Genomic DNA, 24,474 nt, shown 5'->3' with positions numbered 1-24,474 from the left:
ACATTCGCACGTGTCTGTTAATCATGAAACGTCGAGCCAATCAAAATTTAGGCGGCACAAAATCACGTGGAGGCGAATGGACGAATGGTGAATGGTGATAAATCGATCCTACATACTTATAATAAAAGTTACTAATATACCTATTTTAATAGTAAAAAATTTGTTTTTTAATAATAAATTACATAAATTATCAGATCAGACTTGTATTGTAAAATTTTTCCAAAAACTTATATGTATAGTAAGTAAATAGAATTCTGTAATATTATTAAAGTTTTTTATAAATATATATATATATTTGGTTATTTTACAATTATTTAAAAGTTAGGAGATTTTAAATACTCTTTTTAATTTTATAAATGAAAATATAACATTATTAATTTCAAAAGAATAAATTAATTTTTCTGAAAAAATATACTTTAATTAAATAAGTCAAAGATAACATTTTAAAATAATATTTAGTAAATAAATTAGTATAGCTAATTGCATTATGCTATATAAGGATGAGAACTTTGATTTTCACCAAATATAAAAAATTAATTATTACATTTAAAGTAATATAATTGGTAAATATAATAAAATCATTTAGATTTAATAGTAAATTTGCATTCTTCTATCCATCCTAAAACCTGATTAATAATTACTTCTGCCTGATCCAATTCAGCTTTTAACCATTCAATATTTGCTTCTTTATGTTTTGTTGAATCTTCAGTCATTAATAATGAATTTAATGCCAATTTAACATTCTCAGAATGAATATGCCTAAAAAAAAATCCCATGAATTTTAGTAAATATCATAAATATCATAAAAAAATCAATATAAAATATTAAATTAATATCAACAAACTTTAAATCATCCTCCAAATTCAAACAACTTTCAAGTTTCACATCATCTATAGAGCGATCACTAATTGTTTTTTGCAATTGATTTTTAATTTTATCCATTTTATCTTGAAGCTTAGTCAGTTCCACAACTATATCTACTGTCGAACCTTTCAGAAGCATATTATACGTGCGCACTATTTCTGCCCCTTGATGATTAATAGCATCTTTCCAGTAGGATTTGTTCCAGCAGAAATTTCTTGTATCATTGTAAATCTTATCTAGAATTTTGTCACGAACAAGTTGATTGGGTGTTTGTCGTAGTTCGTTAGTCATGCGAAACCAATATTGAATCCTTTTAACTGCTTTTAATGTTCGAGGATCTTCTTGAACCTGGCGAAACCAGACTTGAATTTTTGTGGTCACTTCTGAAACCTCTCTAGAAATTGTAAACCGTTGTTCATCATCCTCGTCGTCCTCACTATCATCATTATCATTATCATCATCCTCTTTACCAACAATAAAATCGGTATTTTGTACACTAACATCAGCTCGTTGTGATAAGAGTTTATTCGCTAAAGAAGTTTTTTCAGTAACTACTGATGATACAATCTTCCAAAGGGAAGAATGAAAACTCTCGACAGAGTTATATTTAAGCATCACACCACCAGACTTTTCCAAATCCTGAAATCTTGTTATGCCACCCCACTGATAATGGACTATAACTAGCGAATCACAGCCTGTTTCTTTGAGGTCATCTTTTAGAATGTTCACAAGGCGAAATATATTACTCTCCTCTAAGTATTTCTTAACCTTTCCAGAGTGTACTAGATCATTTTTAATTAGGCTTTTGAAAAGAGAAATGACTTTGAATGAAGAACTGGATTCATTTCGTCCAATGAGAACCAAGAGTCGTATCAATCGAAGGATAATTGTCAAGTAGTATCGTTCATCTTCACGAATCAACAATTCAAGAAGTTTTTGAATTTGTTCTATGGAATACCTAATCTCAGAACAATAATTATCTCTTCTGTAACAGTATTTAGTTTGAAGAACAAGCGGCTCTGCAGTGAATACATCAAAATAATTAACTAGATATGACCGAGGAAGGCAAAAATCGCAATACCCAGGACCAATTGCAAAAATCAAAGATACTCTAAACTCCATAAGAGATACAAGGTCACCAAAAGCATCCGTGCTATTTAAGTTGACTAATACATAATTATTTATCGCGCACTGAATAAATAGTTTTAATTGTGTGATAGCTTTGATTATGTAATTAGAATAAAGAAAGTAAAAGAATAATGAGAGTCGCTTTCCAACTGGAATTGCTTGATAATATCCATAGAAGTAACTGAAACCAACAGGTATATTTTCGGGATGTGAAAGTGTGATTCTTTTAGACATCTCCCGAGAAAAGTCTTCAATACCCCATTCATTCCGCAGTTGTTGAAAAACAAACATGCATTTTAACATGACCGCAAAGTCCCAGGGATCTTTAGACAGTTTAGATAACCATATCTTACGAGCAAGATCATTAAGCCCATTACACGCTTGATAAGTAAGGTTATCGATCATCATGTAAGTGACCTCTGAGCAACTTGTTTGCGGCGATTGATAGCGGAAATGAACCTTAATCAGATTTTCAGACCACCACCTTTGTATGCCACGAACTTCTACACTTTGCTCATCTTTAAGAAGTCTACGATGATACAACATATCCAATTGTCGTATAACAGTGTACTGGAGGCGCGCAAGTGTCGCGCGTTGATGCAGAACTGATGGAGTTGGTTCCACATGATAATATTGACAATTTAGCCTTAGACAGGATGTAAATTTGTGGCAGATATGAGAACTTATCTCACGAATTTCTCTACCCTTTTGGTTGACGTCCGAGATGAGCTCGAAGATATACGGTGCAAAGATTTTTAAGATCGTCTGGTGTATATCATCTATTTCGTAAACATGCCAATTATCAATATTTTCTACTGCATCTTCCATCTCACTTTTACACTGTCTGAAAGGATGTTCAGTTAAAATTTTCCGCTTATTTAAACGGGTTTTGTCATTACAAACTAAAAAAATTTTTTCGAAATCATTGTAGATTTCCGAAATGTTCCTGATATTGTGAGGTCTAGTCACGGCGCATATATAAGGAATGGACAATTCCCACAGTCTTATCAGGTATTGCAATCGTTCATGCCAGTATTCAGACTCATAATAAGATTGTGGGACTATTTTTAACCACATGTTTATCCCATGAAACTCTGTGTCAACCTTTTCATTCTCTTTGAAAAATTGTATGCATTTGCGAACTCTATCGAGATCATCACTTAAATAGGCGGAGTATAACTGTAACTCTCCTATTAAGATCTTCAACTTATCAGATCTTTTCGATGACTTTGACAATTTTACGATCTCATTCGCCTTTAAACAGAGACTTTTTAACTCCTCCAAAATACTTTGGTTCATGGTATCAGTTATTATATTAAGTATATTGGCTTTGCATAGATCCAAGAGACATTGTAACGCTTCAATAATATCCTTCTCGTCATTTGAACGAATGAACATATCGGCGGCCTCTTTGAACTTACCACGCAAGTGTAGTTCTTTGGCAGCATCTTGGAATTCACCACGCTCCTCACAAACCTTCAGAAGTTCTTCTGGTGCATGATCTCTCAAAAGCTCAATTTGCTCCTCATGAGTTGAAAGAATAGAAAGGGCCTCTTTGCTCATTACTTTATTATTTTCCCGACGATAATATATGTTGACAAAACGAGTAATACGGCGAAATATTTTCTCATCGATTCTTTCCCTATGTCTTATCACAATAATTTAGGTAAATATCAGACAACAAATAATAATAAGTCATGCTTTCGTAATAACATTAATTATACATGACAGGATGGACGGCACCAAATTGTATCATGACAATGAGCTTACCTCTGCATCAAATTGACCACTTCTTTATATAAACTACCATCTTTATAAGCAACAACAGCATCAGTGTACTTCTCTGCTTTTTCAAAACATTTACCCGCTTTATCAAACGCCTTGGCCTCCAGGTAACAATATGCAGCATCTTCAAACATATCCCATCTTTCATATACATCTCCAGCTTCTCTATTCATGCCAATGTCCTGGATATTAATAAATTATATTTGTAAGTATTTAACAAAAAAGGACTTTCAAAAATTAGATTATAAAATACCTTATAACATGAAGCTGCCTGAACCGGTCGTGAACACGTTTCGAAAGCTTTGGCGGCAGAAATGAAATTAGACTTGACATTTGCCTCATATGAATTACTTGCTAAGGATGACCTGGCAATCTTTTGAAGATTATACGCGTTGGCTAATTTAAACCCCATTTCATTCCCGCTTTTACTAAAGCATAATTTAGCCTTAAAGATAATAATTTTCATTACATTTTAGCTAAAACAGACTACTATTGCATTAACAATAATATTCTAAATAAAATGATTCTCACCAGTTCATACTGTCGCCGTTCAAAGAACAACTTTCCTTTTCGATTCCAATCGTGTGAACTACTCTTCTTTGCTAAGGTAGGTAAAGTATTGAGTTCCTCCAAACTCTGAATCACTTTGATCAATCCACTTTTATCCCAGCCATCTTCACCCCAGAATATTCGGATTGGTTCGCTCAACTCTGAATCTTCATCGAAAATCCAGAGGTGCTGCCTGGCCCTGGTTACTGCAACATAAAGATGTTTGAGTTCCGAAGAAAGGATATAATGCTTCTCGTGAGAAAAGGTCTGAATGCCTTTAGAATGGTTATCCAAAGCAGAGAGAATTAATCGCCACTACAGCAAATGTTACAGGAATGATTAGAATTAAGATAATACAACAAACGATACTATCATAATTAGTGTAATACTGTACCTTTTGACGTGCAGGTGAATGAGTAAAGAAATTATACAACAGGACATCATTAAACTCCATGCCTTTAGCCTCAAACACTGTCATCACAATTCCGACATTGCCCACACTCTTTTTAGCTTCTTCATTACGTACTATAATGACTTGTTCAGCACCAAATTCACTACAATTGGGCATACGCTCATCAACAGAAAAGACATCGAAAAGAAAGGTTTCAGCCTGAAATCCTTTGAAAACGATAGGCCGAGGACCACCAACCTCGCTTCGCTCACGTGAAAGATGATCAATGGAATCAGGAAAAAAGTGATGGATAAGATCAATCACCGATGATGCAAGCTGTAAAATTCCATTGTGAGAACGGTAGTTTATGTTTAATTCAAATTGTTTTGGTACCACAGTATTATTTTGATTGTGATTGATATTGGTCCGATCGAGTTCCCATTTATATATTAAGGTACTTAAGTCTATATTAGAATTATTAAAATTATGGGATTAGATGATGACAAGACACTATCCTATATTCTTTAAATGACATACTTTGAAATCGGAAAGAAGATCCTCGAGCAATACATTGTGCTATATCTCCGGCCATAAAAACGTTATCAACACGGTTAAAAAGCTTCAAAATAAGTGCTAAATCCATGATATGATTATCCTGACATTCGTCAACGTACACTTCATGAATATGTGGGTCTCCAAGTGCTTTAATTTTTGCTGCCCGTAAGATGGCTAATGTTCTAATATGAAAAATTAAGAAATTTATAAAATTCTATACAGAAGTAAAAAAAAAATTATATTTATTATCTGATCTTACAGATCCACAGAATCATAATCACGATTTCGCGCCTTCATCTTTTCATATCGCTCAAACAAATCATAAATCTCATCACGATTATAACGGAATACTGGGAATTTCCTAATGCTGATGGTCCGGTAGTCCTCTCTTGAAAGGTATTCTACATCGGGATCTGTACCCTTTAGAAATATTATTATTACTCTATTTTTCATTTTTAGTTTCGTTTTTTTTTTTAAAAAAAAAGCTTATCTTTACATACTTTAATAACAAAGAACTCAGAAAAAACCAGCCCGGGATCCAGTTTCTTTCTATAATAATCACTGAAATGAAGCCAGTACTTATCATAAAAGAGATCATAGTCAACAAAGTGAAACCATGAATTTTTTGGTTGATTTGGAAGGGAATTAAGACTGAATTCTTCCTCCTCATCTTCAACGTCATCAACTTCCGCAATTGTTTTTTGCTGTTTCTGAATATCAATTCCATAAGTTACCAGCAGCATTCTGGTAAACTGCTTATAGGTAATAAATAATGGGAAATCTTTATCTGTCAGCTCACGGAATGAGCCTACTTCCTCTTCATCTCCTTCTTCAAAGTAAGAGTCATTATCATCAGTCTCTTCATTACTTCCTCCTTCCTCTTCTTTCTTTCTTACGTACTCATTAAAATCAGCCATTGACATCTTTTTCCCAGCAAACTCTGCTGACTCTCGCAACCGTTTAAAGTAGTCCTTTACTCGGCGGCAAAGATTTGGACTTACAGTGATGAATATTTGCCTTTTGTATGAATTCCCATTATTTTTACGCGAAGATGGTGTTTTACAAAGTTGGTTATTCAGATATGAAGCAACCAGTCTAAATACGATACATGTGGTCTTACCAGTTCCTAGAATTGATAAATTTTTAGGATAGTAAATAACAATTTTAACCTCTTTGCCTTTAGTTCACATAGTCTCTTTGCCCTTTACATAGTCTCTTTCCTTTTAGTTACAATTTCTAAAATCAGAATACTAACCTGACCGACCAATGATAATTGCTGACGTAGGATTGTTAATTATTTCATACTCAATCTTTGATACATTGAAAGTGAAACCAGATCCACCTAGGATAAGTGACTTAAATAAATTCTGAAAATAAAATATCATCAAAACGCGTTTTAATTTAAATATTTATTTAGATAATGATAATCGTATTAAATTCATAATTTTACCTGTGATAAAGGAATAAACTTATTTGTAACAAGCATTTTGTGGACCTCTAGCAAATTCTCATTATCCATCTCGGTACCACTCATCCCGTCATTAGTGGACCTTGTTCCTTCATTATCATCAAAATTCTTTGGTAAAATGATACCATTGCATGGCTTTTGAATTTCGTATCGATAATTGTTTTCAGGAGCGTAAACCTTATGAACACTTTTAAGGTTAACTAATATCTTATCAATCTGATTCTGATCTTTTGTGATGGACCAAATTTTCACAAGTTGCGTAAGCGAATAACTGCGAATAGAAAATCCATAATCAATCTGCCAAATAATCTTTAGGCCTTTATTATCAGAAAGTTCCACTTCATAGACAGGTATATCGTGAGGAGACTTTTTATTTTGAAGTTTATGTTTGTCCCATTCACCAGATGATATACGCCCAAGTACTTTCATGACTGCTTTAGTTACTAAAGGAGATTCCAATCTTTGCATGTCTTTAACAGTATCTTCACTAAGTAGGATGTCCCATGGCCCAAGTTTGTCTGAATCATCGAATTCGAATGGAAGACGGAAATTTTGTTTAAATTCATTTTCGACATCTGCAGTCTTTTCTTCTTCCATTAAATGAGAATATTTTTCAGGAGAAAAATTAATGAGGGCTAGTTTGTGACAATATTCACAAGGCCAAAATCCTATCCAATCCTAAGTGAGGTTAAATTGTGGATTATTCAATCCGTTATTGTCATCAAAAAATATTAAATATTCTTTGAATTGATAATAGTCGCACTTACTTTAAAGGAATTTATCTTTCGCTTCTCAAGATCACGTGAAAATTTGGGCAAATCTGATAGCTTTCGAGGAGTTTCCATGCCTAATAATATGATATATTTTTCATCTTTGGCTAAAAATTTTAACTCGTCGGAGTTACTGACCGATCGTTTTCTGTTACCGATTTTCTCATAATTAAGCTCAACCATCTCAAGTAAATTTGGTGGTAGAGAGTTTCTTTCGAAGTTTTTGGTATTCTGATGATTTTTTAGAGATTCTAACAAAGATGCGCAAGCCTTATAAATAGAAACCCCATCTGAAAGCTTAGATGAAGCGTTCTTGTGATTTGAGCATTTTTTTAGAAGAGAAGCAGCCATATCCACCGCATTCAACAGATCGTTTTGTTCAATTTCATTGATCATGTTGAACTCAAAAAGAATACGTTTAAGACAGTAGCGACCGGAAGATTCCGATAACAAAACCTCAAGAACACCTTTCGCGTTCAAGATTGCGGAGAAAAGACGTTTTGTTGTCATCTTGATCTGATTATTGTTTTTATTACTAACTGAAGAAGAAGGTTTATCGTCAAGACATTTCCAGAGAAGTTCAATACATTCACGAAGGATCTCTCTAAAGCCAAGAATATCAGAGTGATGTAGATTGTTCATGATGACGATAGTGATTAACATTGAAAAGAAATCGAGAAGTACGGTATTTTGCAAATTTCGGCGTCGAATGATTCGTGAAGATTCATCACGAAGATGAGAAATGAAGAGTTGCAGAACTGGTAAATAAATATTAGGAGATTCACATAAAAGTTGAGATAGCTCATCAAGGAATTCCTTCAGTTCCGATCCCGACGCCTTAATACATCGTTCTAATAACGCGTTTTGTAACTGTCCATCATTATTCTGAGGGCCTGTGAGACCTTCAAGAAGTTCAATTAGGAGTTTTCCATCCATGAGAAAAGGTGTCAATATATAATTGTTTTAAAAAAAAACAACCTTAATGTAAAAAAAAAGTGGTAATAACAAATAAAGATTTGAAGGTTTTAATTCTTATAAGCAAAAGGTTTTTTAAAAAAGCTTTAAAAATATTATTATATTTTTCCTTTTTAACTATTATTAGAGAACTTTTTTAACAATAACTTTTAACACTATAAGTAAAAAAAGTTTGTTAGAACGAAAGGAAAACAAATAGATTTTTTTTTTTAACAAAATAAATAAATAAATAAAAAAAAAATTGAAAATTGAAAAAGAAAAAAACCAATATTCATTTATATATTGTAAAGAAATTTGGTTGAAAGGGAAAAAAGAAAACCCTAATTCTAATAATTTGAATGTGTGGGAATAACACGTATATAAAGAGTTCCTATAAAAGTAGTACAGATAATCAGAAGACCTTGACCCTTATGAAAAAATATTCAGTTTTTCCGGAGTAGCTTGTCGATCATTGTGATCAAATTTTATTCATTATTAAAATTTTTTGTTTTTCTTTCTTAATATTTAAAAATGTTTTTTTTTAAAAAAAAATTTTTTACAAAATTTTAATGATAACTTGGTTAAAAAAATCTTTTTTTTTTTTTTTGTTATATATAATAAATTATATACAGTATATACATATATAGTCAAACTCTCTATACTTATAAGTGCATTCCCTTCCTAAATGCACAATTTTAGTTCAATCCCAAGTATATATGATTTCTAATTATTTATTCTCTATAAATGCACACCCTTTGTAATTGCACGCTTTTTTCTGGTCTCAAAAGGGGTGCATTTATAGAGAGTTGACTGTATATAATATATTTAATATATTTAATTGAATTTTTATATTTAACCATAAAAAATCTTAATTTTTCTTGAATCAGATAAGGAATTGATTTCTAATATTACGAATTAGATTAAAATAATAGGTTTTGATTTTTTTATTAATTATAAATTTACAAGAAATTTCCACTATGATAACATTTGTATAAAGATTTAAGAAATACAAGAAGAATTACTATATTAATACAAGTTCTTTTTATGTAATGTGATCATATTAACCTTAAAAGGATCAAGATCTAATATAACGCAAAATAATAACAATGTAACGAACGTGATTTTAAACTTTCCGTATTGAAAATAACTATTTATTAATTTCATCATTGTGTTAGAATTATGAATAATAAATATTATTATGATATTTTTTTCCTAATAAAATAAAGATTTCTCATATAAATTACTGTATCATTGATATAATAAGATATTGATAGCGTCAAACAAAATATAAATAAATAAATAAATAAAAAATACATATATATATATACATATACCGTATGTACGTATCAATTCGCTTATTTCGATATTTTGATATGGTAGATCTTATACTATAATTCAAACATTCAAAATTTTAGGGTTCTGTGTAGATCTTTTTTTTTTGCTATATTTATCGTATTACAAGATTAACCAAGTGAGATAACATCGAAATTTTTCTTTCTTATTAATTATAATTATTTTAATTATTTACATTTTTTTTAAATTTATTTAAAATAATATAATACATTTATAGATATGATCAAAAAATTTTTTACAAAAATCGAATTAAATTATTTCAAAAGAAAAGAAAAAAAAATTGTTTTTTTTTTTTGTTCATTTTTGTTCATTTTTGATTTTTTTTTTCATTATTTGATTTGATAGAATTACATTCAAAGTGTTCAAAGTGTTCAAAATTCTTTTTTTTTTTTTCTTTTTTTTTATAAAAATCACAATTACTATACTATTTATTACTATACATTTAATATTACAATCAAAAAAAAAATTACAGTAAATTACCTATCCACTCATATAATAATCACTTTAATTTTTTTTTCTTCTTTCTTTTTTTTTGATTTACAAAAAAAAGTCTTTAATAATTTAAAAAAAAATAAATAAATAAACAATTTTTTTAAATTAACTGTTCTAGTACTTTACTAGTTAATTTAAACTAAGTTTAAATAAAACTAATATCCATTATCAATACTACTACCACCATTATTATGCCAAACATTGTTATTATAATTTAGGTTGTTATCATCCATAGAATAAGATTGATGATAATATTGTTGTCCTTGTTGTTGTGGTACACTATCATTATAATAATTGTCCTTTGTCTTATTCATAATAAAATCAATTCTACTTGTTAAAGAAGTTATAGGTGGTAATTTTGGTAAATTATCAGTATTAGTAGTAGGTAATAATAATGGTGAACTAGTTAATACTCCTTCATTATTATTCAAGAATGTTGTAGAATTTGAGGAACTTGTACTTGAATTAGAAGACATTATTGGTAATGAATTAGTTCTCATGTTTGATGATAATGGTGATTTAGGAGGTAATTGAAGTGGTCCAGGTCTAGGACTTGAGGTAAAATGTTGAGTAAAACTAGGTGTAAGATTATTACTGCTATTATTATTACCACTTTTATAACTATCTACAGATGAACTGTTTAGATTTGGAGGTGTTAATGGAGGATATGACGAATATAATTGTTTTTTATTATGATTATGATGTAAACTATGTAAAACATCAACATCAATTGAAGTTTTTGGAGTAGGTAATTGATTAGATGATGAAAATGATGCAGTAGAATCATGATGATAATTATGGTGATGTATGTTATCATTATCATTGTCATTATTATTAATGCCATTATGACTGTAAAGCGGTAATGTTCGGGATCTAGAAGGAGGTTTTGGAGTGAATGATGAAGATGATTGATAAAAAGGTTCTGAAGGCTGAACAGGTTGAAGTGTTGTAGCAGATGATGATGATGATGATGGGGATGGTGATGTTACAGAATAATGAAAAGAATCCAAGGATGTAGTATTTGAAGAAGCTGTTGACGTTAATACATCAAAAGAGCGATGACGAGCATTAGGAAGAGAATGATCATGATTAAACACATGAGATGATGAATTGTTAGTAGAAGAGGTGACGTAAGAAGGTTGATGTTCTAATAAAGGAGATAATCTTCGTGATGTACGATATGAAGATGGTGAAAGAGAAGAAGAAGAAGGAGGAGGAGGATGGGGAGGAGGAGAAGAAGTGGTATAATGGTGGTGGTGATGGTTAGTAGTTGTAAATTGATTATCTTTTAAGGGTGTTACTATTGATGATTGTCGATAATCATAAGGAGGCACTTCAGAATTTGATAATCTCGGACGTTTATATTGTTCACCATAATAATAAGGCGATGATGACGTATGATCATCACGAGATGACGGTCCGTATTCATGATCCTCATAATATGAATTTTGACGTTGAGGTGGATGAGGTGGATACCCTAATAATGGAGGAGGATATGATAATGATCCACCACCTTGTCTAAACTTATGATATTGTTGATATGATGGATAAGATGAATCAGATGAAGGAGCGTACGGTGAATGTTGTGATTGTGAATAAGACATTGAAGTATTATCAAGTAATTCCAATGGAGGAGTAGATTTAAATGTAGAAATTTGTGCAATTTGACTTTTGCTCCTCTTTCTTTTAGCAGGAATATCCGTAATTCCATCATCATTTATATTTATATTATCATCATCATATTCGGTAGTATCAGATTGTCTATTATTAGATTGTGGACGTTTCATTTGAATTCGATGTTCCTTACGAATCCTTATTCTTACACCTTGATCTGAAAAAGACCTAGATAAAAATGTAGACTCTGACATTCCAGGAAATGCTTTTGGTGAATAAACCGTAAAAACATCTGATACCACTGATTGTATATGAACAACCTCATCTCTTTTTAAATCGTACCGAAAAAAAAAGGTAAGGAAGAAAAAAAAAAAAAATTTAATTTAGCATTTAATATAAACTTTGGACAAATTTTATATCTTGTTAAATTACCTTATGATTTCGAACAAACTAAATCTTAAACGATAACGACCCTCGACACGTACAGATATGTCTCCAAACACAAAAAAACCACCATCTGATTTAAAATAATTCAAGAGAAAAAGATATGAGTTAAATAATACGTGTACAATATACACAAAACATTAATGATGAGAAAGTACCTTTATTATCGATGTCTTTCAATTTGTGTAAGGAAGAGACAACGGTACCAGCAAGGTAACGCGAAGAAACGGTAAAACTTTCACCGCTATCTGTAGGATGTACGAGATTTGCACACATAAAATAATAAGGACTTTGTAGGAAGTTTCTAGTAATAAAGGATCAAATTGATTAAATTTTAATTTAAGCTAATTGATCAATCTGAAAGAACTTTTTTTATTATAAGATACATACTGAGCTTCATCGCCATAACCATTTACTTTTAATTGAATGATTGGAGGTGGGTCAACTGGTCTTCGATCTATTTATTAATTGATAAATTAAACAAATTAATTAAGAATTATACTTGAATAAAATAATTACAGTATAATTATAAGATTCATACCTCGTTCTTTTGAACTACACAACCGAGCTTGTTTTGGTTGTTGTCGTATGATAAGTTCATAATGATTGCTACGTGAAAAACGAAAAAATTGCGCGTTTATTGAGAAATTCACGTTTTAATAAGAAAGTTGATAATACTTGAGTAAAATTTACCTATCGAGTTGTAGTTGACGGTTTGACGTACTAACAAAATTGTACGTGTTCAATACTGGATTTTTTGACATCGTAAAATAAATAAAAATATATATATATTTTTTTTTCGTTGTTGAAAAAGTGTCTTTGTATAAAAGAAAAAATAAATAATATAGTAACTGTGTAAAAATTTTTTTTTTTAAAAAAAAAAAAAGTCTAAAATTCTTTTCAATCCTCAAAAAAACTGATTTTAGAGAGTGTAATAATAATGTGGTTAGTATTAAATATACTTTATACTTTGTGTATTATTTATTGAAGTTGGAAAGTTTATATATATGCCGATAAAAAGTTTAAAAAAAAAAGCACATTGTAATAATGTTATTCTTTTTGTATTTTGGAAAGAAAAAAAAAATTATTTATCTAAACGAAAAAAAAAGTGCTTTTTTCTTTTAAAAGAATTTATTCGGGTTCCTTGGATTCCTTTTCACAAGACTGTAAAAGTGATATCTTTCGTTAATTTTTTGAAGAAAGAAAAGAATTTAGTTTTTTTTTTTTTTAGAAAAAACTGTTTTTAATATTGAAAAAGAAGTAAATAATTGAAAAAAAAATATATATATATATTTTAAGATTTAAAAAAAAAAAAAAAAAAAATTCAAGTTTGGAAATATAAAAAGGAAATGTTGGATAAGTTCTATGGTGACATCAGGAAATTTGAAAGGAAAAGAAAAATGGAAGATTTTTTTACAGTAATAGTAAATACGTACCAAATGATAATAAAATAAATATTCGGTAATAAATATTCGGGATGTACATTAAAAGTAAGTGAAAATAATGAATATAAATTATGTACAGTTTATTTGAATTTTCTATATAGTAAATCCTCGTGGAATTTTAGTGATTTACCATTTACCTGGTACGAATAATAAAATCATAATTTGTGCCAAGGATTTTTCTTTTTTAATAAATTTTTATAGTGTAAATACGACGATTGCGTCTTTCTCTGGTAAAATATATAAAAAATCATATCTTAACCAAATATAGTAATATTCGTTACACTTTATTCCGGGTACCAAATTAATATTTATATTATCTTGTTAATAGTATATGGTATTAATTTACCTGGCGCAAAAATTCCTCGTGTAATCAAAGAAAAAGGAGATCAAAATGAATTTTGGAAAAAGGTGAAACCAATACTTACATGATGTGATTAAATTATTAAGGTTTTTTTTAGCTTTGACAGTTTATACATATATATTAATAATTCTGTCATCGTGCAGGAAATAAAAAATTCTTTTTTCAATAATTCGGAAAAATTTGACGGACTAAGAAAATTCTCTAATTTTTTACTAGTCAATGTATCTTCCCCACAAATTCATTACACCCTTACGGATCAAATCCAATTGTTACTCAAAATATATGTAAATTTACTTTTATATTCAACATATTATAAAGTTCTTTCTCACAATTTATTTTACCCACTAAAAATTAATCTACATTCATTAATTAAGCTTAATCATCATATTTCAAACAAATCACTTACCAAATTCATTTTTATTCAATGCGAATTTCAATAGGAGTTTTAAAGCCGGGATTTCTTTTGTTGAATGTCACACTAAACATATTAGTGTACTTCATAGATAAGTTGCATGATTACATTATGACGATACTTCAATGCATTCTTTCGTAATCTCTTTTTTATTGTTATATACAAAAATATACATTTTTTTAAGAATTCATAATTAATTTTTTTTTTATTTTTTTTATTTTTTCAAATAGTTATTTAGTTAGTTACACCATCCTTGTCATTATTTCCTTTTTCTTTTAAAAAAACCTTCCATTCAGGTGAAAGATTTTAACTAAAATCAAAACTTTACAATTACGTAAAGAATTTCAAATTTTTTTTATTAAAAGAAATTTCTTTCTTTTTTTAAAAAAAACATTTGGAAATCTTGGCTTGAATAAGATTAATCCCAAAAAAAGATGTTTGATTTTTTTGTCGTACGAACAAAATATTTGATTGGAAATCTTTTCCTTTTTCCATTCAAATCAGTTTCAAAACCGTTAGAGACTCCGCATTGGAATTATTTACACAATTTTACAATAACCTGGTAATAAAATAAAAAAGTAATTGTTCTATATTTAGTCATTATTCTATTTAAAAATAAAAAATAATTGGATTTTTAAAATCCATTGACCATTATTATTATATTTGGTCGACAAAGGAATAATTTACTATTATTAATAAATAATGTAAGGTTGCATCATTTTGTTAGAATTTATGGAAAGTATGGATTTCATGGCTTTTTTTTTGTAGGCCGAATTGATTAATTCAAACCGTTTTTTTAAAAAAAAAATGTTACATTTCATATTATATTATAATAATATAATTTTCCCCTGTTCCTCCGAATTATAAATTTATCTTTTTTTTTTTACGGAAAAAGTTAGGTCTATATATATATATATATATGTATGCATATATATATAAGTAAGAATTATTCAAATAAATCTCTCATTTTATATTTTTTTTATGCAATTCTTAAATTGCACTGCATTTTGTAATATCCTTGATGATCTTTAAATGAATAATGACACACAAGTTTATAACATGCATATTTTAATTTGTAATTTTCTTTTTTAAGTATAATGGCTATAAAAATATGTTCGGTAGCTTCCAGACCCAAATAAAATAAAATGAACAATGATAATTTTTTTTGATTTCACAAACCAACAATTAAACCTTATCATATAGTGAAACCAAAATTATACGGATTATCCATAAATGATTCCTTGTGATTCTTTGATGAAAGGAAAAGCCCGTTTAAAATTGGTTCTTTTGTATACATATTATTTAAATTTTGTTTTGAAAAAATTTTTTATTTGTACTTTTGTTTACTTTATTGCGTAATCAAAAGAATGCATTTTAGCATTTGATAAAAAATACTATTTTGTTGATCGGGTCGATCGATATTTCGTATGTTCAAATACGGGCTCCAAACGAGGAAAGAATTGGTAAAGTCTGATTGATTTATAATAATAATAATAAAAAATAATAATAAATTCACGTGGTTCTCACAATTTAGTTAAACCAAATATCACTTAATTCGGTTAAATTCGCGATGCGTATATACAAACTGCATTATATAAAATTAATTAAAAATGGATCAGTATTTTTAATTTGCAGATCAAAAAAATTTTTTTTTAAATAATTTCAATTCTACATATATATTAATTTAATTACAGAAAAAATTTATCATTTAGACAATGAATTTCACGGGAAGCCTTAGATATCATTGATCATCAAGGCGGAGCCGTAATGATAATGAGATCGAGGCTGATCCGTGAAATAACTGGTTTATACCATGGAGACTAACGCCCCGTATACAATTTTAAACTACTGATAGACTTTTTTAGATAAACATCATATCAATAAGGAAAATCACGGCCGACTATTAGGAAACGTGGTATAGTCTATCAAAACAATAAAAGGGTATGTATAACAATTGTACAAAATTGTACACCCATTTTTTATTATTGTATTATTTGTATTTGAGTTGCTTTTTTGTTAGTTCCCCATGCCTTTTGCTTATGAAACTTATTTCTCCAGGAGTTACTTTCGCTGGAAAGGAAAAGTGTATTTCTTTATCATGTTGAAAATGATACTGATGGGATTGATGGAAGGTAGAGGATGTGTTCGTCTCTTTTTTGAGACCTGATAATCCTAACATATTTCATCTTATATGAAGTTTATAAGTAATCCACAATATGATACACCCCTATCTCTCTCTTTTTAGGCATAGACCAGCAGGGGTGATCTGCTGCGATTCATCATCGTCCCAATCATCCAGAACGCCATCCAGGGTCAGATTAATCATCATTTTGATCATCCGAACTACCATCATCATTGTTGTTTCCTAAACTGTTATTAAATATTGATGATAGTGTTGGTCTCCGTAAATAGTTGTAAGTCCAAAAATATAATGGTTGTAAATCAGAATTACCATTTTTTAGCTAACATGTAGTATTTACAGCCAATTTACAGCTTACGTTTATAATATTACAACTGCTAAAGGTTGTAATTCATAATCGTTACTTACCCTTAATTGATGACATCCATTTAACCTTTCAATGTTAATTAATCAAACAATGTATTATAAATGGCGATGAGTGACTATCTAATGTGATGACATTGTCGATTTACAATATATATTGGACAGGCGTTTTTTTTTAATCAAGAGAAACTTTTAAAGTAAAAAAAAAACCATCTTATTGTAATTAAATACATTACAATAAATTACAATAAGATACTATATAAGTAGTAAAAGGTAAAAAAAAAATGATATATATGCTTTCTCTGAGATTAATATTCGAAATAATATTTAAATTTATAGAAAATTTTTTTTGAATTTATAAGAAATTATGGGAAGATAAATCTAGATAAATGCTTTTTATGAACCGAATTAATTTTCAATCAGTAAATCGGAAAGTTTAATTATGGAATTATGGAATTTAACTAACTTAATTATACTCTGTCACTGTCTTTTGCTTTTCTTACAACATTGTTAACTAATAAGGTAATTACTACGCTACACATCAAAGACGAAATTAACACGAATCTCAAACAAGCTAATGGTACGCCGATCTATTCTGATCAGATTTGTTTCAAGGTTAATTCATTAGAATCAGCAATCAAGTTTTATCTTTAATGCAGTGAGAAACCCACTTTTTTGAGGGAACTTTAACGTATACGGGTAAAAATCTTAATTCCGGTAGAATTAGGCTAATTTTGGCCATGTCATATCCGGTATATTTTGTGCTGTACATCAACTTAAAGACTACAATTTCTGACAATTTTTATTCTGTAAGTATTTAAAAATAAATTTATAATCAGAATAAGAAAAACTCTTTTTTAAAGATTTTTTATTAAACAAACCGAGTTACATATTACTTGTTAGGTTGTTACATTACTCTCATATAAAAATAACCTAGTCTCACTAAACATTCCGAGCAGCTATACACACATTCTCACATTCTAATAATCAATTAATTCTCTTTTGTCAAATATTTGTCATCTTTTATCAATGGATAATGAAAACACCAACAACAACAATAATAATAAAACTAGTGGCAAATGCTCTTTTGATTTTAATAATTTAAAATGCCCAAAACCTAAAATATATTGGTTGTAAATTATTATGATTGTATAAATATACTTATATAATTAATATCTTTTAGATCAATGAATAAAATAATTTGAAAGGTTTTTATTTTAGTTTTTTTTTGAACTTGTGTGAATGAACATCTAAAAATATATTATAATTAACAGATATTGAAGCCAATAATCAAACAATTTCAGATGCTTCACAAACAAAAACTTCAAAAAAAATGAAAATTGCAAAATTAGATTTATTTTGTGATAAAGATATTGATAAGATTATTGTCAGTATCAATAAAACTATTAAAGAATCTTTTTAAGTAATATTAGTTCAATTTTGTTGTTGTTTATATTATTTATTATTTATAAATACATTTTATTATTTTTATCAGGCAATAAATAAATCATCAATAATATCCTCTTATATTTTTTTAGTAGTAATTTCTTCTTCTTTCTCTATTAAAACAACAATATCTGATAAAGCAACCTCTGATAATAAAGCAGTATCTGGTAAAGTAGCATCTGGTAAAGTAGTATCTAGTTCCAGTAAATCATCATCATCTAGTGTTAAGACAGTAATTAGTAAAGAATCGCCATTAGATAATAATGTGACAATTACAATATTTAAAGTTACAAAAACTAAAGTAACAGATCAAAATTAGATATAATATATACTGTTAATTCATTGTTGTTTTATTAATAAATTATCAAATTAGTTCTTATTAATGATAATTTATAGCAGTTAGTTCTAGTGAATTGGCTAAATTAATACAAATTAATCAAAAAATATCATTAAAGCTCAATACTATTACTAATAATCAAAAAAGGTTTAAAGCTATATTAAATGAACAAAAGACCAGATTTCAAATATAATATTATTAGATTTTTATTATAATGCTAAAACTAAAGTCACTGAAATTAAACTGTTACCAAATCTTTTGTAATCTATATATAATTAATCTGTAATTTCATATCTAATCTGTTTCATGTATTTAAAGATTTATCATAATATATCAAATTTACATTTATCATAATATTTTTCTTTAACTGCCACTGAATATTTAGAAAATACAGTTTTTTCACAACATTTTTTTATTTGATCATTCTTATTTCAAAACTAAATTATAACACGCATTAAAATCTCTAATATACACTAACTTTACATGCTGTTTTTTCTCATTAGAAATAATTTCTTCTAATTTTTTATAAAATTTTAAAATCTTTTCCTTATAAGAATTATTTGCAAAATTATAAATTGCAATTATCATAAAATGAATTTTTCTTTCAAAAGTAACATAAGTTTTAATATATGTCTTTTTTTATCATATATTTAGCGAATTTTTTATCCATTATAATTCCTATTCCTATAAAAAAATGGTTGTTATTGTTACATAACCATTACATCATTATTTTCTTATTATTTTTATATATTATTTTCACAATAATAGTTTAAAGTTTTGTTCTATAACTATTAAACAATTAATCTTATTAATTTTTATATAATTTAAAACTTGTTTTTACTTAATTATTATATTTAATTCTGACATATTAATTGTTATTATCTTAAAAGAATTATTTATGTCTATAATACCATTAATAGATGGTTGAATATCTAAGGTTATATAATCATTATTAAGGATTTTAGGATTAGTTATTTTGTTATTAAACTTCCTAGTCCTATTTGTATTGATATATGATTCTTGATTATTAAATTTTCTTGATATATTTGTTAATAAACTAAACACTTGATCTATTTTCGCTTTAAAATTATTTAAACATTATGTATTTCCTTCTTAAATTAATAGTGTTGTATTTATATTCATTGATGATTTATATACAAATTGTTCAATTAATTTATTCATCTCACTTTCTTTTTCTATTAGTGATAACGAATAACTTTATATATTTAGCATACTTTATGTTTCTTTATATAATTCTTTAGTTTGTTGAAATATTTTAACTTTTTATTATTATGATTCTTAAAAGTATCATCATCTTTTTTAAATGATAACTCCACTGTTCTATTAATCAAAAAGTTTACTTAATTAATATAATTAATTTCTAAATTTGATACTCTTTTATTAAGTTTTTTGTAACATACTCATAAATTTTTTCATTTATTATTCTAATTTAACAATCTGGTCAGTTTTATTCACACTAATAATAAGTTTATTAATATTTTGTTAGTTTTATAGTTTTTTATTAAGCTCTAATTCATATTGCTATTTTTCTTTTTCCTTATTAATTTGTGAAATGTTATATGACTATACTAGCTCTACTTTTATATTATTAGTTGACATAATTTTTATCTTTTTACTGCTTCAGCATAACTGATAGACCTTATGCTACCATTTCATATGCTTCATCAGCTGATTCTTATTAGTACATTCCTTTTTAGTTTATATATTGTTAATTTCTTATAAATAAAATTTTAAATCCTATACTTAACCTTGGTAGGTATATACAAAGTACTTGTTTAAGTAGAATATAAATATTATGAAGGATTAAATGGGCGCTTTGCAATAAAAAAGAATGAAACTACTGAAAAAATTCAAATTTTCTTCTATATACCAAAAATATTCTAAATGCTATAATTTGTTCAGATTTTAAATTAACTCATTTTTTTTTATTTTTTTTAATAGTTTCATCCTTTTCCACTGCAAAGCATCCAAATGTAAAAGTAAATAATGTTAAAAGATTAATAGATTGTTATGGTATATATATTCAAAATAGTATTGAATTGAATTGTTAGAAATAATAAAAGAATTAGAAAAATGAAAAGGAGATTATTATATATATAAATGGATCTATAAAAAATATAATAACAAGTGAAATGAAAATAAATAGAAGTTTAACCAAATGGGAGTCTTGTATTTATTAAATGACAGTATTTGATAAGTATTAAAAATTTGTATTTATTAAGTAATAAAAAAATAAAATACTTAAATACTGCAATATTTTATTATTTATTAATTATTTAATTTTTTAGGCATTTTTTAATACTTTAATTTAACATTTATAGATATTTTTTCAATGCATCTTGTATTCAATAAGTGCTATTTATGAATATTTAGTAAATACTTTAATAAACATTATGATGCACAGTGGATTATTAATATATTTGATAGATTACACAATCTGACAATATTAGAAATTGAAAAGTCAAAAGTTAATTACAAAGTCTAGTGACTGTTATTGTTTAAATGGTTAGAATTTATAATTTAATTGATTTTAATATAAATTTAGTAAAGATTAAAATGCATGGAGATAGTAATAATAATAAAAAAGTAGACAAATTGACAAAATTAGGTGTTGAAAATGAAATACTGATTGTAGAAAATGTGTTATCATTACATAATATAATAATTAACATCATACTCTATTTAAGGAAGTCATTTAAGATTAATATAAAATATACTGTAATGAATTACCAACATGTGCTAATTTAAAAAAATATAAACCTGATTTATATAATAATAAGTAAAAATGTAATTTTTGTGAAATTGAAGAAAAAATATACAATTATTTTTGATAATACTTTAGAATTAAAGATATTGTATAGGATATAGTTAAAAGGTTTAAAGAATTTATAGTGAATATAATAATTGAATTTTCAAAAGATGAAATAAATAAAAATTAACTTATAGATAAAGTTGAAGATTTATTAGAATCCAATTGCTTTATTTTCAATTAAAAAAGATTGTAAATAGGAAATTAAATTCTGAAGACTAAGTTCATTAGCAACAATTAGGATTTGAATTATTATATTCATTTAAAGAAAGGTCTTCACCATAAATATACCTAAAAAAAAATAATAATTATTTATAGAAAAAAAAAATTAAAAAATTACTTTATTTAATTAATTATTAAATTAAAAAGTGTCAACTATTTTTATCATCATTATAAATTTTTTTTTTTTACCTCAAAATTATTTGAAAAATTTCAGGAAAAATATTTGGTAATTTAATATGTGTTAAAGTTCCATCATTTTTCTTTTTATTGGTTGACAAAATTCTTCACAAATAAGGGGAAATGTGAGATGTTAATTATTTTTATAATTTTACATTTATATTGAAAAACTAAATTAGTTATAAAATGATTAATTTATTTAAATTTTATAAAATAATAGATATTAATATAATGTTAAAGAATAAAGATGTTAAAACTAATAATTAGAAAATTAATTTTAGATTTTAAAATATTGCTTTAGAAGTATATTAGTGTAGAAATGAAAAACAGATAGAAAAAAAAAATATAATATTAGTACATAATAAAGATAAAAGAATGAAATCTAATAGTAAAAAATATAATAAAGAAAATGTTGAATTAGTAAACTTCAGTAATAAAACTAATTGGAACAATGAAATGATTTTGCATTTTATTGAGAAGATTATTAGACAAATTTTTAGGCAAATTTTGACAGCCTAAAAATTTTAGTTGTATCACTGTTAGTAATAGTGATATAATTGTTTAGGTGACAAATCAATTTTTTCTTCAAAGAAATAATCTTGTTTCATAATGCTTAATTCTTATATGTATTTTATTTTTCTTATTATTATAAGTTTAGTATATGTAAGTAAACATAGTTATATTAAGATAAAATCGCATCTATATAAATTAATAAAAAAAAAAAATATTATTATTGTTATAATAATATTGTTATATTGTTTTATATTACTAGATAGAAAGTGATGTATCTACATAATTTACCAAGTACAAAATACTTATTAATTCAACAATTATTGTGAATCAATAATGAATGTAACTACTTCAAGCTATAATAATAACAAAATGATATCCATATATTATTTTTATTTTTTATTTTAACCATTATAATTGCATATTAATAATATATATAGTATTATTATATTATTAATTAATAAAAATTATTAAATATACTACTATATTTCACAATTTTCATAACTTAATTGCAGATCTGCCTAAAGTCGGCATTGCGTTACTAATAAAATTCAGGGTTAAATTTGCCGATTTTGTGCTAGAACACAAACTTCAAAAAAGGATATCTCATGGATGACATATTGACTATAAAAAAAAATCATATAATATACTGAAAAAATACTTGAAAAAACGAATTTGCAAAAAAAAGGTATACATTCGTATGCAAAATAATGAGTTTACTATGCGCGCACGTCAGATTTATACCTTAAATTTCAATATTTCATTTTACTATATTGCATTATTTACATTAAAAACCTATAATTTTTAGCTTCTAAAGTTGTTTTTAAAAGCTTTTTTAAAATATTTTTATTATTAAAAACAAGTGAAAGTTGAAGAAAACCAGTTACAGAAATATAATTATAAAATTTTTTGGCAAATATAATTTGTCATAAAATGAAAGAAAATATTGTATTTATGATATTTCTGTTTGTAAAATGGTTGAAACTTATTTCGCATACGAGATGCAAAAAATGCTTTTTTTATTATCGCTATTATCCCCAAATTTTATTAGTAACGCAGTGCCGATTTTAGGCAGATCGGCAATTAATATTGTTTACTAAATGTTATCCCAATATTTTAATAATATTTTTAAATGATATTATAACAAATAATCATAGCGATACATTTTCAACATCTTTATGATGACATCACAATTTTTTAAAGATATTGCGATGATATAGTTATGATAATCTTAATAATACCTTTTCAACATTTTTGCGATATTAAAATTGGTAACATTTTGATATCAGAATAATATCATATTGATTTTGTAATTTGATATTGTGAAGATGTTGAAAAGGTACTGTTAAAATTATCATAACTATATCGTTGCAATGTTTTTAAAAAAAATTGTAATGACATCATGAAGATGTTGAAAATATATTGTTAAAATATTGTGGCAAATTTGAAGATTTCAGCAAAGTAGTAGAATGTGACTATAATGAGAGTAACTATAAAGGGAGTTGACTGTAGTTTGAATTCTTTTAAGTATTTTATTTTATTGTTTATATTAAATATTCAAGTTTTACTTACATATTAGCTTTTTTTTTATGTAAAAATGGGCAATAATTTTTTTTTAAAAAAAGAGCATTATGAAATAATTTAATTACAATTTAATTTTAAATTAATATATATAGTGTAAATCTGTAAAAAAAAAATGGTTCTTTTATAATAAAAAGACTGTATTTAAATAGATTGCAAATATTTAAACTTTTATATAAAATTACTAGTAAAATTAAATTCATATTTATTTCAATAATATATATTTAACACTATATATAAATTTATGATTATATTTTAAAGTTCAATTTTTTAATGAAATTTA

General features: G+C 26.7%; 3 protein-coding genes across 3 annotated transcripts; 1 reads left to right on the top strand and 2 right to left on the bottom strand.

The window, feature by feature from the left end:
• Positions 1-578: 578 nt before the first annotated feature.
• Positions 579-8,446, bottom strand: OCT59_009569 (uncharacterized protein; the record flags this gene model as incomplete). Its single annotated transcript, XM_066133662.1, has 12 exons — positions 579-759; positions 845-3,640; positions 3,763-3,959; positions 4,031-4,222; positions 4,309-4,641; positions 4,721-5,181; positions 5,255-5,454; positions 5,532-5,692; positions 5,773-6,398; positions 6,528-6,639; positions 6,723-7,418; positions 7,508-8,446. 12 exons carry the CDS (start codon positions 8,444-8,446, stop codon positions 579-581), a joined length of 6,894 nt encoding a protein of 2,297 aa, XP_066000081.1.
• A 1,709-nt stretch (positions 8,447-10,155) lies between these two features.
• OCT59_009568 (uncharacterized protein) lies at positions 10,156-13,617 on the bottom strand. Its single transcript, XM_025315434.2, has 6 exons — positions 13,061-13,617; positions 12,909-12,976; positions 12,758-12,824; positions 12,526-12,671; positions 12,356-12,440; positions 10,156-12,250 (listed from the first exon to the last, which is right to left on the bottom strand). The coding sequence occupies exons 1-6, from the start codon at positions 13,129-13,131 to the stop codon at positions 10,465-10,467; spliced, it is 2,223 nt and encodes a 740-aa protein (XP_025182843.1). The 5' UTR covers positions 13,132-13,617; the 3' UTR covers positions 10,156-10,464.
• Positions 13,618-18,421: 4,804 nt separating this feature from the next.
• Positions 18,422-18,853, top strand: OCT59_009567 (uncharacterized protein; the record flags this gene model as incomplete). Its single annotated transcript, XM_066133661.1, has 2 exons — positions 18,422-18,475; positions 18,584-18,853. The coding sequence occupies 2 exons, from the start codon at positions 18,422-18,424 to the stop codon at positions 18,851-18,853; spliced, it is 324 nt and encodes a 107-aa protein (XP_066000080.1).
• Between the last annotated feature and the right edge of the window lie 5,621 nt (positions 18,854-24,474).

The sequence above is a fragment of the Rhizophagus irregularis genome, chromosome 17 (genome assembly GCF_026210795.1).
Source record: "Rhizophagus irregularis chromosome 17, complete sequence".
NCBI classification, from domain to species: Eukaryota; Fungi; Glomeromycota; class Glomeromycetes; order Glomerales; family Glomeraceae; genus Rhizophagus; species Rhizophagus irregularis.
Note: the sequence above shows the minus strand (reverse complement) of the source record. Positions and strands in the feature narration are given on the sequence as shown.